At 41.4% G+C, this 18,646-nt stretch overlaps 1 protein-coding gene and 1 pseudogene across 1 annotated transcript in view; both read left to right on the top strand.

Moving 5' to 3' along the window:
• LOC101693225 overlaps positions 1-17,084 on the top strand; it is a 35,597-nt gene extending 18,513 nt beyond the window's left edge. Inside the window, exon 6 of the mRNA XM_013050898.2 lies at positions 16,931-17,084. Within this exon, the coding sequence (XP_012906352.2) occupies positions 16,931-17,084 (154 nt within the window). The remainder of the gene's footprint in view (positions 1-16,930) is intronic.
• A 322-nt stretch (positions 17,085-17,406) lies between these two features.
• Positions 17,407-17,907, top strand: LOC106004665 (annotated as a pseudogene).
• Positions 17,908-18,646: the final 739 nt, after the last annotated feature.

Here is an 18,646-nt window from a genome sequence, read left to right on the forward strand (position 1 = left end):
TTTAGAAGGATACTGTTTAGTCTCCATGTATTTGGGTTCTTTCGAAACTTCCTTTTGTGGTTGAGTTTTAGCTTTAGAGCATTGTGGTCTGAAAATATGCAGGGAATGATCCCAATCTTTTGATACCGGTTGAGTCCTGATTTAGGACCGAGGATGTGATCTATTCTGGAGAATGTTCCATGTGCACTAGAGAAGAATGTGTATTCTGTTGCTTTGGGATGAAATATTCTGAATATATCTGTGATGTCCATCTGGTCCAGTGTGTCGTTTAAGGCCTTTATTTCCTTGCTGATCTTTTGCTTGGATGACCTGTCCATTTCAGTGAGGGGAGTGTTAAAGTCCCCTACTATTATTGTATTATTGTTGATGTGTTTCTTTGATTTTGTTATTAATTGGTTTATATAGTTGGCTGCTCCCACATTGGGGGCATAGATATTTAAAATTGTTAAATCTTCTTGTTGGACAGACCCTTTGAGTATGATATAGTGTCCTTCCTCATCTCTTATTATAGTCTTTGGCTTAAAATCTAATTGATCTGATATAAGGATTGCCACTCCTGCTTTCTTCTGATGTCCATTAGCATGGTAAATTCTTTTCCACCCCCTCACTTTAAATCTGGAGGTGTCTTCGGGCTTAAAATGTGTTTCTTGGAGGCAACATATAGATGGTTTTTTTTTTTTTTTATCCATTCTGATACCCTGTGTCTTTTGACAGGGGCATTTAGCCCATTCACATTCAGGGTAACTATTGAGAGATATGAATTTAGTGCCATTGTATTGCCTGTAAGGTGACTGTTACTGTATATGGTCTCTGTTCCTTTCTGGTCTACCACTTGTAGGCTCTCTCTTTGCTTAGAGGACCCCTTTCAATATTTCCTGTAGAGCTGGTTTGGTATTTGCAAATTCTTTCAGTTGTTGTTTGTCCTGGAAGCTTTTAATCTGTCCTTCTATTTTCAATGATAGCCTAGCTGGATATAGTATTCTTGGCTGCATGTTTTTCTCGTTTAGTGCTCTGAAAATATCATGCCAGCTCTTTCTGGCCTGCCAGGTCTCTGTGGATAAGTCAGCTGCCAATCTAATATTTTTACCATTGTATGTTACAGACTTCTTTTCCCGGGCTGCTTTCAGGATTTTCTCTTTGTCATTGAGACTTGTAAATTTTACTATTAGGTGACGGGGTGTGGGCCTATTCTTATTGATTTTGAGGGGCATTCTCTGAACCTCCTGTATTTTGATGCTCGTTCCCTTTGCCATATTGGGGAAATTCTCCCCAATAATTCTCTCCAGTATACCTTCTGCTCCCCTCTCACTTTCTTCTTCTTCTGGAATCCCAATTATTCTAATGTTGTTTCCTCTTATGGTGTCACTTATCTCTCGAATTCTCCCCTCGTGGTCCAGTAGCTGTTTGTCCCTCTTTTGCTCAGCTTCTTTATTCTCTGTCATTTGGTCTTCTATATCACTAATTCTTTCTTCTGCCTCATTGATCCTAGCAGTTAGAGCCTCCATTTTTGATTGCACCTCATTAATAGCTTTTTTGATTTCACCTTGGTTAGATTTTAGTTCTTTTATTTCTCCAGAAAGGGCTTTTATATCTCTCGAGAGGGTTTTTCTAATATCTTCCATGCCGTTTTCGAGCCCGGCTAGAACCTTGAGAATTGTCTTTCTGAACTCTAGATCTGACATATTACCGATGTCTGTATTGATTAGGTCCCTAGCCTTCGGTACTGCCTCTTCTTCTTTTTTTTGTGTTGAATTTTTACGTCTTGTCATTTTGTCTAGATAAGAGTAAATGAAGGGACAAGTAAAATACTAAAAGGGTGGGAACAACCCCAGGAAAATATGCTTTAACCAAATTAGAAGAGATCCAAAATCGTGAGTGTGGAGAAAGGGGATAAAAAGAGGTTCAAAAAGGAAGAAAGAAAAAAAAAAAAACAAAAAGAAAAGAAAAAGAAAAAAAAGAAAAGAAAAGAATTTTTAAAAAAAGAAAACACCTAAGAAAAATGTAAATATATATATATATATATTAGATAAACTAGTAAAAAATCGTTAAAAAAGAAAAAGGTACCAGATACAAAAATATTTTACCCGAAGCGAGAAAAAAAAAATGAAAAAGAAAAAATTAAATTAACTGCAAGACTAAAAAAAATCACAGGAAAAAAGCCATGAGTTCCGTGCTTAGCTTTCTCCTCCTCTGGAATTCTGCTGCTCTCCTTGGTATTGAAACCGCACTCCTTGGTAGGTGAACTTGGTCTAGGCTGGATTTCTTGTTGATCTTCTGGGGGAGGGGCCTGTTGTAGTGATTCTCAAGTGTCCTTGCCCCAGGCGGAATTACACCGCCCTTACCCGGGGCCGGGGTGAGTAATCCGCTTGGGTTTGCTTTCAGGAGCTTTTGTTCCCTGAGCGCTTTCCGTAGAGTTCCAGAGGACGGGAATACAAATGGCGGCCTCCTGGTCTCCAGCCCGGAGGAGCCGAGATCCCAGGGCCCCACTCCTCAGTGCGCCCTCAGAGAACAGCGCCCAGTTACTCCCGTCTGCCTGACCTCCGGCCGCGCTCCGAGCTCTCCGAGCCTGCGACCGGTTCAAGGTAACACGGAGCTGCGAGCTTACTGTCAGCTCTGCCTCTGTAGCCGGCTTTCCCGTTCCAATACCCGCAAGCTCTGCGACACTCAGACACCCCAGATCCTTCTGTGACCCTGCGGGACCTGAGGCCACACTGACCCCGTGTGGGCTTTGCCCTGGGTAGCCTCTGTAGCGATGTCCCTCAGCGGAACAGACTTTTAAAAGTCCTGATTTTGTGCGAGGTTGCTCCGCCGCTTGCCGGGAGCCGGCCCCTCCCCCCGTGGACTATCTTCCCGTTGCTTTGGATTCACTTCTCCGCCGGTCCTACCTTTCAGAAAGTGGTTGTTTTTCTGTTTTCAGAATTGCTGTTCTTCTTCTGTTCGATCTGCCGTTGGGTTTTCAGGTGTTTGCAATCTTTAGATAAGCTATCTAGCTGATCTCCGGCTAGCTGAAGCAGTCTCAGCTTGCTACTTCTCCGCCATCTTGACTCCTCCCCCCGTGGTGGATAAACTTTTAATGTGCTGTTGAATCCTGTTTGCTAGGATCATGTTGAGAATCTTAGCAATCATATTCATCAGTGATATTGGTCTGAAATTCTTCTTTTTGATCAGGTCTTTGCCTGGTTTGGGATCAGGGTAATGCTGGCTTTATAGAAAGAGTCTGGAAGTTTTACTTCTGCTTCAATTTTTTGAAACAGCTTCAGGAGAATAAGTGTTATTTCTTCTTTGAAAGTTTGGTAGAATTCCCCAGGGATTCTGTCAGGTCCAGGGCTCGTTTTTTGGGAGGTTTTTGATCACTGCTTCAATCTCGTTACTAGATATCAGTCTGTTTAGGTTGTAAATTTCTTCCTGGTTCAATTTTGGGAGTTTACAGTTTTCCAGGAATGCAACAATTTCATCTATGTTGATTAACTTATTGGCATATAACTGTTGATAATAACTTCTGATGATTGTTTCTACTTCCTTGGTGTTCGTTGTGATCTCTCCCTTTTCATTCATAATTTTATTTTATTTTATTTTTTTTATCTTTAATATAATTTTTTATTTTTATAAATATGTATTTTTATCCCCAGTGGTACAGGTCTGTGAATCACCAGGTTTACACACTTCACAGCACTCACCAAAACACATACCCTCCCCAATGTCCATAATACCACCCCCTTCTCCCAAACCCCCTCCCCCCAGCAACCCTCAGTTTGTTTTGTGAGATTAAGAGTCACTTATGGTTTGTCTCCCTCCCAATCCCATCTTCTTTCATTTATTCTTCTCGTACCCACTTAAGCCCCCGTGTTGCAACACCACTTCCTCATATCAGGGAGATCATATGATAGTTGTCTTTCTCCGCCTGACTTATTTCGCTAAGCATGATACGCTCTAGTTCCATCCACGTTGTCGCAAATGGCAAGATTTCATTTCTTTTGATGGCTGCATAGTATTCCATTGTGTATATATACCACATCTTCTTGATCCATTCATCTGTTGATGGAGATGTAGGTTCTTTCCATAGTTTGGCTATTGTGGACATTGCTGCTATAAACATTCGAGTACACGTGCCCCTTTGGATCACTACGTTTGTATCTGTAGGGTAAATACCCAATAGTGCAATTGCTGGGTCATAGGGCAGTTATATTTTCAACATTTTGAGGAACCTCCATGCTGTTTTCCAGAGTGGCAGCACCAGCTTGCATTCCCACCAACAGTGTAGGAGGGTTCCCCTTTCTCCGCATCCTCGCCAGCATCTGTCATTTCCTGACTTGTTGATTTTAGCCATTCTGACTGGTGTGAGGTGATATCTCATTGTGGTTTTGATTTGTATTTCCCTGATGCCGAGTGATATGGAGCACTTTTTCATGTGTCTGTTGGCCATCTGGATGTCTTCTTTGCAGAAATGTCTGTTCATGTCCTCTGCCCATTTCTTGATTGGATTATTTGTTCTTTGGGTGTTGAGTTTGCTAAGTTCTTTATAGATTCTGGACACTAGTCCTTTATCTGATATGTCGTTTGCAAATATCTTCTCCCATTCTGTCAGTTGTCTTTTGATTTTGTTAACTGTTTCCTTTGCTGTGCAAAAGCTTTTGATCTTGATGAAATCCCAAGAGTTCATTTTTGCCCTTGCTTCCCTTGCCTTTTGCGTTGTTCCTAGGAAGATGTTGTTGCGGCTGATGTCGAAGAGGTTGCTGCCTGTGTTCTCCTCAAGGATTTTGATGGATTCCTTTCGCACATGAGGTCCTTCATCCATTTTGAGTCTATTTTCGTGTGTGGTGTAAGGAAATGGTCCAATTTAATTTTTCTGCATGTGGCTGTCCAATTTTCCCAGCACCATTTATTGAAGAGGCTGTCTTTTTTCCATTGGACATTCTTTCCTGCTTTGTCGAAGATTAGTTGACCATAGAGTTGAGAGTCTATTTCTGGGCTCTCTATTCTGTTCCATTGATCTATGGGTCTGTTTTTGTGCCAGTACCATGCTGTCTTGATGATGAAAGCTTTGTAATAGAGCTTGAAGTCCGGGATTGTGATGCCACCAACCTTGGCTTTCTTTTTCAATATCCCTTTAGCTATTCGAGGTCTTTTCTGGTTCCATATAAATTTTAGCATTATTTGTTCCATTTCTTTGAAAAAGATGGATGGTACTTTGATAGGAATTGCATTAAATGTGTAGATTGCTTTAGGTAGCATAGACATTTTCACAATATTTATTCTTCCAATCCAGGAGCATGGAACATTTTTCCATTTCTTTGTGTCTTCCTCAATTTCTTTCATGAGTACTTTATAGTTTTCTGAGTATAGATTCTGTGTCTCTTTGGTTTGGTTTATTCCTAGGTATCTTATGGTTTTGGGTGTAATTGTAAATGGGATTGACTCCTTAATTTCCCTTTCTTCTGTCTTGCTGTTGGTGTAGGGAAATGCAACTGATTTCTGTGCATTGATTTTATATCCTGACACTTTACTGAATTCCTGTATAAGTTCTAGCAGTTTTGGAGTGGAGTCTTTTGGGTTTTCCTCATAGAGTATCATATCATCTGCGAAGAGTGATAATTTGACTTCTTCTTTGCCGATTTGGATGCCTTTAATTTCCTTTTGTTGTCTGATTGCTGAGGCTAGGACCTCTAGTACTATGTTGAATAGCAGTGGTGATAATGGACATCCCTGCCGTGTTCCTGACCTTAGCGGAAAAGCTTTCAGTTTTTCTCCATTGAGAATGATATTTGCGGTGGCTTTTTCATAGATGGCTTTGATGATATTGAGGTATGTGCCCTCTATCCCTACACTTTGAAGAATTTTGATCAGGAAGGGATGTTGTACTTTGTCAAATGCTTTTTCAGCATCTATTGAGAGTATCATATGGTTCTTGTTCTTACTTTTATTGATGTGTTGTATCACATTGGCTGATTTGCGGATGTTGAACCAACCTTGCAGCCCTGGAATAAATCCCAGTTGGTCGTGGTGAATAATCTTTTTAATGTACTGTTGAATCCTATTGGCTAGTATTTTGTTGAGTATTTTCGCATCTGTGTTCATCAAGGATATTGGTCTATAGCTCTCTTTTTTGGTGGGATCCTTGTCTGGTTTTGGGATCAAGGTGATGCTGGCCTCATAAAATGAGTTTGGAAGTTTTCCTTCCTTTTCTATTTTTTGGAACAGTTTCAGGAGAATAGGAATTAGTTCTACTTTAAATGTTTTGTAGAATTCCCCCGGGAAGCCGTCTGGCCCTGGGCTTTTGTTTGTTTGGAGATTTTTAATGACTGTTTCAATCTCCTTACTGGTTATGGGTCTGTTCAGGCTTTCTATTTCTTCCTGGTTCAGTTGTGGTAGTTTATATGTTTCTAGGAATGCATCCATTTCTTCCAGATTGTCAAATTTATTGCCGTAGAGTTGCTCATAGTATGTTCTTATAATACTTTGTATTTCTTTGGTGTTAGTTGTGATCTCTCCTCTTTCATTCATGATTTTATTTATTTGGGCCCTTTCTCTTTTCTTTTTGATAAGTCGGGCCAGGGGTTTAACAATTTTATTAATTCTTTCAAAGAACCAGCTCCTACTTTCGTTGATTTGTTCTATTGTTTTTTTGGTTTCTATTTCATTGATTTCTGCTCTGATCTTTATGATTTCTCTTCTCCTGCTGGGCTTAGGGTTTCTTTCTTGTTCTTTCTCCAGCTCCTTTAGGTGTAGGGTTAGATTGTGTACCTGAGACCTTTCTTGTTTCTTGAGAAAGGCTTGTACCGCTATATATTTTCCTCTCAGGACTGCCTTTGTTGTGTCCCACAGATTTTGAACCGTTGTATTTTCATTATCATTTGTTTCAATGATTTTTTTCAATTCTTCTTTAATTTCCCGGTTGACCCATTCATTCTTTAGAAGGATGCTGTTTAGTCTCCATGTATTTGGGTTCTTTCGAAACTTCCTTTTGTGGTTGAGTTCTAGCTTTAGAGCATTGTGGTCTGAAAATATGCAGGGAATGATCCCAATCTTTTGATACCGGTTGAGTCCTGATTTAGTACCGAGGATGTGATCTATTCTGGAGAATGTTCCATGTGCACTAGAGAAGAATGTGTATTCTGTTGCTATGGGATGAAATGTTCTGAATATGTCTGTGATGTCCATCTGGTCCAGTGTGTCGTTTAAGGCCTTTATTTCCTTGCTGATCTTTTGCTTGGATGATCTGTCCATTTCAGTGAGGGGAGTGTTAAAGTCCCCTACTATTATTGTATGATTGTTGATGTGTTTCTTTGATTTTGTTATTAATTGGTTTATAAGTTGGCTGCTCCCACATTGGGGGCATAGATATTTAAAATTGTTAAATCTTCTTGTTGGACAGACCCTTTGAGTATGATATAGTGTCCTTCCTCATCTCTTATTATAGTCTTTGGCTTAAAATCTAATTGATCTGATATAAGGATTGCCACTCCTGCTTTCTTCTGATGTCCATTAGCATGGTAAATTCTTTTCCACCCCCTCACTTTAAATCTGGAGGTGTCTTCGGGCTTAAAATGAGTTTCTTGGAGGCAACATATAGATGGATTTTTTTTTTTCCATTCTGATACCCTGTGTCTTTTGACAGGGGCATTTAGCCCATTAACATTCAAGGTAACTATTGAGAGATATGAATTTAGTGCCATTGTATTGCCTGTAAGGTGACTGTTACTGTATATGGTCTCTGTTCCTTTCTGATCTACCACTTGTAGGCTCTCTCTTTGCTTAGACGACCCCTTTCAATATTTCCTGTATAGCTGGTTTGGTGTTTGCAAATTCTTTCAGTTTTTGTTTGTCCTGGAAGCTTTTAATCTCTCCTTCTATTTTCAATGATAGCCTAGCTGGATATAGTATTCTTGGCTGCATGTTTTTCTCGTTTCGTGCTCTGAAAATATCATGCCAGCTCTTTCTGGCCTGCCAGGTCTCTTTGGATAAGTCAGCTGCCAATCTAATATTTTTACCATTGTATGTTACAGACTTCTTTTCCCGGGCTGCTTTCAGGATTTTCTCTTTGTCACCGAGACTTGTAAATTTTACTAATAGGTGATGGGGTGTGGACCTATTCTTATTGATTTTGAACGGTGTTCTCTGAACCTCCTGAATTTTGATGCTCGTTCCCTTTGCCATATTGGGGAAATTCTCCCCAATAATTCTCTCTAGTATACCTTCTGCTCCCCTCTCTCTTTCTTCTTCTTCTGGAATCCCAATTATTCTAATGTTGTTTCCTCTTATGGTGTCACTTATCTCTCGAATTCTCCCCTCGTGGTCCAGTAGCTGTTTGTCCCTCTTTTGCTCAGCTTCTTTATTCTCTGTCATTTGGTCTTCTATATCACTAATTCTTTCTTCTGCCTCATTTATCCTAGCAGTGAGAGCCTCCATTTTTGTTTGCACCTCATTAATAGCTTTTTTGATTTCAACTTGGTTAGATTTTAGTTCTTTTATTTCTCCAGAAAGGGCTTTTATATCTCTCGAGAGGGTTTCTCTAATATCTTCCATGCCTTTTTCGAGCCCGGCTAGAACCTTGAGAATTGTCATTCTGAACTCTAGATCTGACATATCACCAATGTCTGTATTGATTAGGTCCCTAGCCTTCGGTACTGCCTCTTGTTCTTTTTTTTTGAGTTGAATTTTTCCGTCTTGTCATTTTGTCCTGAGAAGAGTATATGAAGGGGCAAGTAAAATACTAAAAGGGTGGCAACAACCCCAGGAAAATATGCTTTAACCAAATTAGAAGAGATCCCAAATCGTGAGGGGGGAGAAAGGGGATAAAAAGAGGTTCAAAGCGAAGAAAGAAAAAAAAAAAAAAAAAAAAGAAAAAAAAAAAAAAAAAGAAAAGAATTTAAAAGAAAAGAAAACACCTTTCAGAAAGTGGTTGTTTTTCTGTTTCCAGAATTGCTGTTCTCCTTCTCTTCGATCTCCGATGGATTTTCAGGTGTTTGCAATCTTTAGATAAGCTTACTAGCTGATCTCCGGCTAGCTGAAGTATTCTCAGCCAGCTACTTCTCCGCCATCTTGACTCCTCTCATTCATAATTTTATTAATTTGGGCTTTCTCTCTTTTCTTTTGGATTAGTGTGGCCAATTGATATTATTGATTCTTTCAAAAAACGATCTTCTACCATCATTGATACATTCTACTGTATCTCTAGTTTTTACCTCATTGATTTCTGCTCTAATCTTGACTATTTCCCTTCTTGTGTGTGGAGTTGGCTTAATTTGTTGTTGATTCTCCAGTTCTCTAAGATGTAGAGACAGTTGCTGTATTTTGGATTTTTCAATTTTTTAAATTTATTTTTTATTTTCAGCATAACAATATTCATTATTTTTGCACCACACCCAGTGCTCCAAGCAATCCGTGCCCTCTATAATACCCACCAACTGGCACCCCAAGCTGCCATCCCCTGCCACCAAACCCCTCAGACTGTTTTTCAGAGTCCATAGTCTCTCATGGTTCACCTCCCTTTCCAATTTACAACTCCCTTCTCCTCTCTAACTCCCCATGTCCTCCATGCTATTTGTTATGCTCCACAAATAAGTGAAACCATATGATAATTAGCTCTCTGTGCTTGATTTATTTCACTCAGCATAATCCCTTCCAGTCTTGTCCATGTTGCTACAAAAGTTGGGTATTCATCCTTTCTGATGGAGGCATAATACTCCATAGTGTAAATGACAGTACAGAGAAAGGGTTGATATCCAGGATCTATAATGAACTCCACAAACTCAACACACACAAAACAGACAATGATATCAAAAAATGGACAGAAGGTATGGACAGAACTTCTCTAATGAAGAACACATACAAATGGCTATCAGACACATGAAAAAAATTTTCATCATCACTAGCCATCAGGGAGATTCAAATTAAAACCACATTGAGATATCACCTTACACCAGTTAGAATGGCCAAAATCAACAAGACAGGAAACAACATGTTTTGGAGGGGATGTGGAGAAAGGGGAACCCTCTTCCACTGTTGGTGGGAATGCAAGTTGGTGCAGCCTCTTTGGAGAACAGTGTGGAGATTCCTCAAGAAATTAAAAATAGAACTTCCCTATGACTCTTCCATTGCACTTCTGGGTATTTACCCCAAAGATACAGATGTAGTGAAAAGAAGGGCCATCTGTACCCCAATATTTATAGCAGCAATGGCTAAGGTCGCCAAACTGTGGAAAGAACCAAGATGACCTTTAACGGATGAATGGATTTTTCATTTTTTTTTAAGGGAGACTTGGATGCTATGTATTTCCCCCCTAGGATCGCTTTTTCTGTATCACACACATTTTGGGCCAAAGTGTCTTTATTCTCATTGGTTTCCATTAATTATTTTAGTTTTTCATTGATCTCCTGGTTGATCCAAGCATTCTTAAGCAAGGTGGTCTTCAGCTTCCAGGTGTTTGAGTTCCTTCCAACTTTTTGATTGAGCTCCAGTTCCAAAGCATTGTGATCTGAGAATATGCAGGGAATAATCTCAGTCTTTTGGTATCAGTTGAGCTCTAATTTGTGACCCAGCATGAGGTCTATTCTGGAGAATGTTCCATGTACACTTGAGAAGAATGAGTATTCTGTTGTTTTAAGGTGGAATGATATATCTATGAGGTCCATTTGGTCCAATGTGTAATTCAGTGCTCTTGTTTCTTAATTGATTTTCTCATTGGATGATCTGCCTCTACCGAGAGAGGCATGTTTAGATCTCCTACTATTAATGTATTCATATCAATATGACTCTTTATCTTGGTTAACGTTTTCTTATGTAATTGGCTGCTCCCATATTGGTGACATAGATATTTGCAACTGTTAGATCATCTTGGTGGATAGCCCCTTTAAGAATGATGAGGTGTCCTTCTGTATCTCTGACTACATTCTTTAGTTTAAAATCTAATTTATATGATATGAGAATCACTACCCCAGCCTTCTTTAGAGGCTCATTGGCATGAAAGGTTCTTCTCCATCCCTTCACTTTCAGTCTGCGTGTATCCTTAGGTTTGAAATGGGTCTCTTGTAGACAGCATATGAATGGGTCCTGTTGTTTTATTCAATCTGTAACCCTGTGTCATTTTTATGGCACATTTAGGACATTCACATTGAGAATTATTATTGAGAGATATGTTTTTGTTGACATCGTGTTTCCTTTGAAGTCTTTCTTTCTGTAGATTGTCTCCATATATTTCTGTTAAATGATATTCTTAGGCTTTTTCCTCTTTTACATAACTCCCCTTAATATTTCCTGCAGTGTCGGCTTGGTGGTCATATGCTCTTTTAAGCCTGGATGGTCTTGGAAACTCTATTTCTCCATTCATTTTTTAATTTTTTTTTAAAATTTCTTTTCAGCGTAACAGTATTCATTGTTTTTGCACCACACCCAGTGCTCCATGTAATCCGTGCCATCCCTAACACCAACCACCTGGTTCCCCAAACCTCCCACTTTCCACTCCATTCATTTTTGAATGTCAGTCTTGCTGGGTAAAGTATTCTTGGCTACATATTCTTCTCATTTAGTTACCCGAATATGTCTTGCCAGCCCTTTCTGGCTTGTTAGGTTTCTGTGGATAGGTCTGACATTATTCTGATGGGCTTTCCTCTGTACGTAAAGCGCTTCTTTGTCCTAGCTGCTTTCAATAGATCCTGTCTACAATTATGATTTCTCAAGTTTACTATCAGATGCCTTGATGTTTTTCTAGATTCTATAATCTTGGGGGGAAACCATTCTGCCTCTAGTGCATGAACGCTGGTTCTAGTCACAAGATTGGGAAAATTTTTATGGATAATTTGTTCTCCTATATCTTCTAGTCTTCTTTCTTTCTCCTCCCTATCAGAGATTCCAATAATTCTGATGTTGGAACATTTCATGGTGTCATTTATTTCCTTAATTCTATTTTCTTGGTTTTTAAGCTGTTTGTTCCAGGCTTCCTTCTGATCCTTTCTCTCTATATGTTTATCCTCCAGATCACGAATTCTATCTTCTGTCTCAGTTACCCTAGCTTTTAGAGAATTTCCATTAGATTGGAGCTCATTGAGAGCATTGTGAACATCATCCCTGGTGGCTTTCAGTTCTGCCCTAATCAATTCCACTTTGTCATCCTTGGCTTTCTCCAACCTAGCTATTGCCTGGATTATTGTCAGCCTGAATTCCCTTTCCGACATATTGTTTATTTCGATAGCCATTAGCTCTGTTGCAGAAGACCCACCTCTGAATTTTACTTCTGTTGGTCATTTTGGTGAGAGATGACTGAACAGATGTAGCTGAATGTGTCAACCATGGTGCAGGCATGGTGCACCCTGGAACACTTCTGAGCAATCAGGAGTCCCCACCCAAATGAAAGAAAAAAGAACGAGAGAAAAAAGAAAAAAATAGAAAAAAAAGAGAGAGAGAGAGAGAGAGAGAGAGAGAGAGAGGAAATAAAAGAAAGATAAAATAAAAGAGAAGGCCCAGCCCAGAGGGGCCCCTAGGTAAGATTTATTAAGTATTCCAACAAAAACAGACAAACAGAGAGACTGATAAAAGTAGATGACAAGAGAAAAATAAATAAATATATGTATAAAACCAAACCAAACCAAAACAAAACAAAGAATCTCATCAAAAAGAAGCCCAAGAGTAGGATTTATATACTACCAGGACAAACACAAATACACAGAAACACTGGCAGAAAAAAAAAAAAAAGATGAGAGAATGTTTATATATTCTCAGTGTGGGGGAGGAAGGTTATTTTTATTCTTCCTGGATGTATCTTAATATCTTTGTTAAAGGACTTAACTTTCCTAAGATAGACGGGGATTAGAAATTGGTTTAACTATAGAGGTAGCATTGATTGGGAAAAAGGATTACCTTGAAGATTAACTTGATATGAATAATAAAAAAATTAAAAAAAGAATAAACTAAACTAAAATTAAAAAATAGAAAAGCAAAGGAAAAGCACAGGTGTATGTATCAAATAGTTGAGGTTAAAAGGTCATTATGGAACTTGATGTACTGGACATCTCACTGTGATGGTAAACAGGTTAAAAAATTATCTATAAAAAAAAAGAACCTGGGGCGCCTGGGTGGCTCAGTGGGTTAAGCCGCTGCCTTGGGCTCAGGTCATGATCTCAGGGTCCTGGAATTGAGTGCTGCATCGGGCTCTCTGCTCAGCAGGGAGCCTGCTTCCCTCTCTCTCTCTGCCTGCCTATCCATCTACTTGTGATTTCTCTCTGTCAAATAAATGAATAAAATCTTAAAAAAAAAAAAGAACCAGAATAGTGGGGACAAATTAAAAATAAATCTATGAAGTATTGGTGGTTGTTCTCTTGTCTTTTTTTTTTTTTTTTTTTTTTTTGGTTGGCTTTCTGGGGGAGGGGCCTGCCAAGTGGATTTTCAGTCAATGATGACCAGTTTTTCAGGCTTTTGTTCTCTGGAGTTTTTTTTTTTTTTTTTTTTTTTTTTGTTCATTTGTTTTCTCTTGCCTTGTTGGCTTTGGGTGGTTTTTGGAGGTTTAGAGGAAAGCGAACTGCACCCAGACCTCCCTCTTAGAAAGAAGCCTCAGTCTCTTCCCTTCTGGGTGCTCCAGAGCACATAAATACCCCCTTGCCTGTTGGCAGAGCAAGTTCCCAATCTCACGGTGCCTGAGAACACAGGAACTCCTGCTTGTACCTAAAACCATGACAGCAGCAGCTGTCTGGGCAGCTCCAGACTGCCAGAGAGGTCCCAAACAGTAATAGCACACTGAAGTTTTCCTACTGGCCCAGTCTGGGAGTGCTCAGTCTCTTCAGGTCTGAGAGCACTGGGATGGGGCCTGCATGCACCTCTCTCAGGAGAGGCTGTGGGGCGCTACTCAGACTCTGGTCTCGAGGCCTGCATACATGGAGAGTGCAAAGAGCTGTGGTTCTGCCAGCTGGTGAGTCTCCCCGCGCCTCACAGAAGCCACCACCCAGGCTCTCTCAGGCATGCTTGCTGCTCAGGGACCAAGACCTTGTTCCTTCCCTGCACACTCTCTGTCTCAGTGCTAGGGGTGGCTGTCCTGGGTTTGGGGATTTAAGCCCCTTTCCCAATTACCCCAATTCCCACAATTTCCCCCCAGAATCCTTGCCCTTTTTGAGTGCTTTCAACCAGACTCCAAGTTAGTGCTGGTCCCCAGTCACAGGGCACTCTCGTATTGGATAATTACTTTCCAATGGGTCATTTCTGATGGCTCCCTCCCCCTTTTGTTTATCTTCTGATATCAGTCCAATGTTCCGACTCCACTTTACCTGCCTACTGGCATCTTCTGCCCCTATAGAGATCCAGAAGTGTATAATTCTAATATCAGGCTGATTTCATGGGTGATCGGAATCCCTTGGTAGGTAATCAGCTCAATTTAGGGTACAGGTTGAAGCGGCGCCTCCTCCTAGTTCCCTGTCATCTTGTCCTGAGTCAGTTCTTTTTATTATTTGGGATGAATATTCATAAGGGGAGCTTTTCATCCCATGTCAAGGTTGGAATAAGGGTGTCAGGAGTACTGAGAACCCAGCCCTCTTCAGGCATCCTCTGTTGTGTTACTGCAGACTGGGCTCCTCCTAGTGCAGAGACTTTCACATTATAACAAAGCAGAGGTGGCTTTCCCACAGTGAAATGGCTAGGGACTTGCTCCCAGAGCCAGATTACACTGGAAAGAGTTCGAGTTCCTTATCTAGAGTTGTGCAGCCTGGTTTCCTTGGAAATAACACTGAGGGTTTCACCACTGATTTGCTGTCTCTGATGTGGTTAGACTATTTCCTGGCCTGGGAGAGACTGCCAAATTTTGCATTCCCTTAAACTTTTTAACTAGTGGACTTTTTTTTTTTTTCATTTCTTCTTAATTCTGACACCTCTTAGGAAGATCTACAAGATGTGGGCTGGGAAAGTGAAGCTGCTGGGGCAGAGATCATGGGAAATAGCTGGGGGTCTTAACCAACTTCTCTTGTGTCAGGAGAGCTATATCTCAATTTTTGTTTGTTTGGTTAGTTTTGTTTTTCCCATGGGTACCCCTAGGTTTTTATGCTGACACATGGATCCACTTAGGGGATTCCTTGTGTATCATGATTGTCCTTCAGAAATGAAAAGCCCAGCCAAAGGACAGTTCTCTTCTGGGGCAACCAGCATCACCCTAGAATCAGCAGGGGTTGGTGTGTGTGGGATTCTGCCTGCTCGTTTCAACATTGTGAGGGACTCCTGGGCTCTGGGTTCTCCTCCAACCCCCAGTTTCCCAACCCTTGTGCTCACCACTATATTCAGACTTCTCCATAAGAAAGGATTCTTCTGACCCGTGATGACTTGAGAATGTTTGTGATAGTTTCTCAGGGTTCCCTTCAAGGTCTGGGATCCTTGCTAAATGCTGTGATTCACCAATTTAGTCATAATGAAATATATTTCATTATTTCTCAAACTCAGGATTTTATTTGCTCTTTCTAAGGAATATAATATTGGTCACTTATTTCTATATTTTATGATGACTTACAGAAGTTGACACATTTTTTTCCAGATATGTCCATTATTCTTTCTAATTCTTCCTTTTTCTTTTAGCTTTGGGTCCTCCTTATCTTCAAATTTGGTGCACCTAAAATTGCATACCTTTCTCCAGTGTATCAAAGGATCTTTTGATAAACAGACCCAACATGATTGGGTAGAAACCTTTGTGTGATGTAATCTGGGCTCTCACAGACATTGAGGAGGGTGAACAACAACAAACCATATTGCATGGAACAATGTACTAGTAGTTATGAAATTAATATAAAATCATACTTTATTCACATCATGATGAACACAGATTTGACACAGGTGGACATTCCTTAAATGGGTATTTAAGGAATGTAGGGGAGTTGGGCCCGAGTGTATCAGTCAGTGAGGCATCTGCCTTAGGTTTCAGTCATGACCTCAGGGTCCTAGGATCAAGCACTGGGTCTGGCTCATCAGGGACTCTGCTTCTCCCTCTCTTTCTGCACTACTCCCAGCTTATACATGTGCTGTCTCTCCCCAAAATAAATAAAATCTTGAACAATATAAAGAATGTAGGGGAGAGTGAATGAATGAATGACAGACGAATGGATGGATGGATGGATGGATGGATGGATGAGTGAGTGGTGTAGACTAAGCCCTCACAGAGGTATTTACTGTATTACCTATGTCCTCCTTATGGGAGACAGAAGGTGTTTCTCAGCTCTGGTCATCTGTGTTTCCACCCCTCTCCACAGGTCACACCATGGTGGCCATATGACAGAGGGACAACACACTATCAGCAGGCCCCAACTGCTCTCTTACCTGGCCTCACCTGTGTCAGTCTGGGCATTCCCATCAAGGTGGGAAACACCTTCCATCAACCTGACATTCTGGATCATCCATCCTTCTTTCACAGCCCAGGGTCCATACGGTTACCTCCCAGTATCACACCTGGGGACATGTGACATTTATCCCTTCCCTGTTTCCTCTGCTGTCTGCTTCCTCCAGCCACCTTACTGGTGTCCCCTTCCATGTCTCCCTGTCCCAGATTCTATAGAACTTCCAACAGAGCTAAATCCCTAATGACCAGAACTGACTAGAAGCCCATCAAATGGAGGGGAGGTCACAGGATGGTCCCTCCATTGTTCCTGCTCTGTCCCCACAGCCCCAGTGTGTCCCGTCAGTGTTGCTCAGGAAGGACCCAACATTCTCACACTTGGTGTCCTCCTGTGTGAAGATGTGTGCCCTCTCTGCAAGCTCTTGTTTACACTCAGCAACCAGATCCGGGCCACCTCCTCTGAGCCCTCCTGTGGGGGAAGATTCTTTCTTCTCTCTGATCCCTGTATCTTGTCCTCAGCTCCACAGAGATTCACAGGCTTTCCAGGTCAGGACTGCACTTGTACCTCCTGCTAAACCCCAGTTCATGGAGAAAGCCTGATCAGGGACAGCACACCAGGACGTTTGTCCTTTCCTGCAGGGTCACTGTCACATGGTGGGAACACAGGTTTTCACAGAAGCAGGTGAAGGAGAGGCCTGTCATCTATTGGAATGAAGGAGAGATTCTCCCAGAGACCAACAAGGGGCACTGTGTGACTGTCTGGGGGTTTCTGCAGGACAGCATCTCCCAGTAGGTCAGTCTTCCACTGACAGGAGGCCTGAAAACTGGGTCCCTAGTTTTCAGTAGAGATAGGCTGGTATAATATCCTTGAGGCTGGATAAGTCCCTTGACCAGGACCTGTTAGGTCCCAGGAGCTACTTCCTCCAGGCCCACCATAGGGAATCTAGTACATCAGGAATTCTCCCTATCAAAGGCCCACAGAACTGGAAATGCACAGGAGGGAGAACCAGGGGTGGGTCTCATTTGCATGAGCAGGCCCTCCTTTTAGACGGGGGATAAGACAGAACAGGGGCAGCCAGTTTCAGCTCTGTGAGCTAAGAAGAGGCTGTGTCATCATGGCCTGGAACTCTGTCCTCCTTGTGCTCTTGTCACTGCACAGGTAGGGACAGGCCCCAGAGCAAGAGGGTGGTCCCCCAGACCAATAGATCCCTCTGGCTCAGTTTCTCAACCACACGCACCCTAACACTTCTCTTCATTCTGATGTGTCTGTGCTTGCAGGTTCCCTGTCCCAGCCTGTGCTGACCCAGCCGCCCTCCCTCTCTACATCTCCAGGAACAACAGCCAGACTCACCTGCTCCCTGAGCAGGGACATCAGTGTTGGTAGTAAATACATGTACTGGTACCAGCAAAAGCCTTGAAGTCCACCCCAATTTTTCCTGTTCTACTACACAGATTCAGACAAGCAGCTGGGACCTGGGGTCCCCAGTCATGTCTCTGGTTCCAAAGATGCCTCCACTAATATGGCAAGTTTGCTCACCTCTGACCTGCAGCCTGAGGACAAGGCTGACTATTACTGCAGTGTAGGTTACAGCAGTGGGAGCAGTTTTCGTTACTGACAGTGTCTCAGACAATGAAGAAGTGAGACAAAAACATCTGGACTTTGTCTCCGAGCCTCTTGTATTGAGAAATATTTGTGGAGCTTCCTATCAGATGTATGCCAGTGGTGCTAAGCACCATGACAGTCACAGATGAGAGAATGGGGCAAAATCCTGGTTTCAAGTGGTGACACATATATTGAGGTGATTAATTCCTTCACTGGTGACAGCAGTAGAACATATTCCCCAGGAATTTGGGCATGAGATGGGGCCCCGCTGGAACTCTGTCCTTTCCTTACACATGCAAACCCATGGAGACTCTCAAATGTTAGATAAAATGTATATTAATACTAATAAATATTGGCATCACTAATACATTTTGCCTTGCTACACATGTAGAATAGAAGATGACATCCACCCAGAAGCACCACACATAATATTATGTTTTAGGAATCACACATATATGAATATTTTATTTTAAGATTTTATTTTTAAATACTCTCTAAACCCAGCTTGGGCTCAAACATGCAACGATGAGATCAAGAGTCTCATGGCCTAGGGACTGTGCCAACCAGGCACACGTCTAGGTGCTTATTTCAGGACAGAGTGTCACCTGAGGCTTATTGTATCCACTAAGTCCTGCTTTTTGCCTCCAAATGAGAAAGCTAATTAGAGAGATGAACTTTCTGAGGAGCCTCCCATCCTTAACAGAGATTTTACCAAAAAGCTGTTTGTTTGCTACTCGGAACTGGCAGTGAGC

Source organism: Mustela putorius, unplaced genomic scaffold, assembly GCF_011764305.1.
Source record: "Mustela putorius furo isolate JIRA1106 unplaced genomic scaffold, ASM1176430v1.1 tig00000081_pilon_pilon_pilon, whole genome shotgun sequence".
NCBI lineage: Eukaryota > Metazoa > Chordata > Mammalia > Carnivora > Mustelidae > Mustela > Mustela putorius.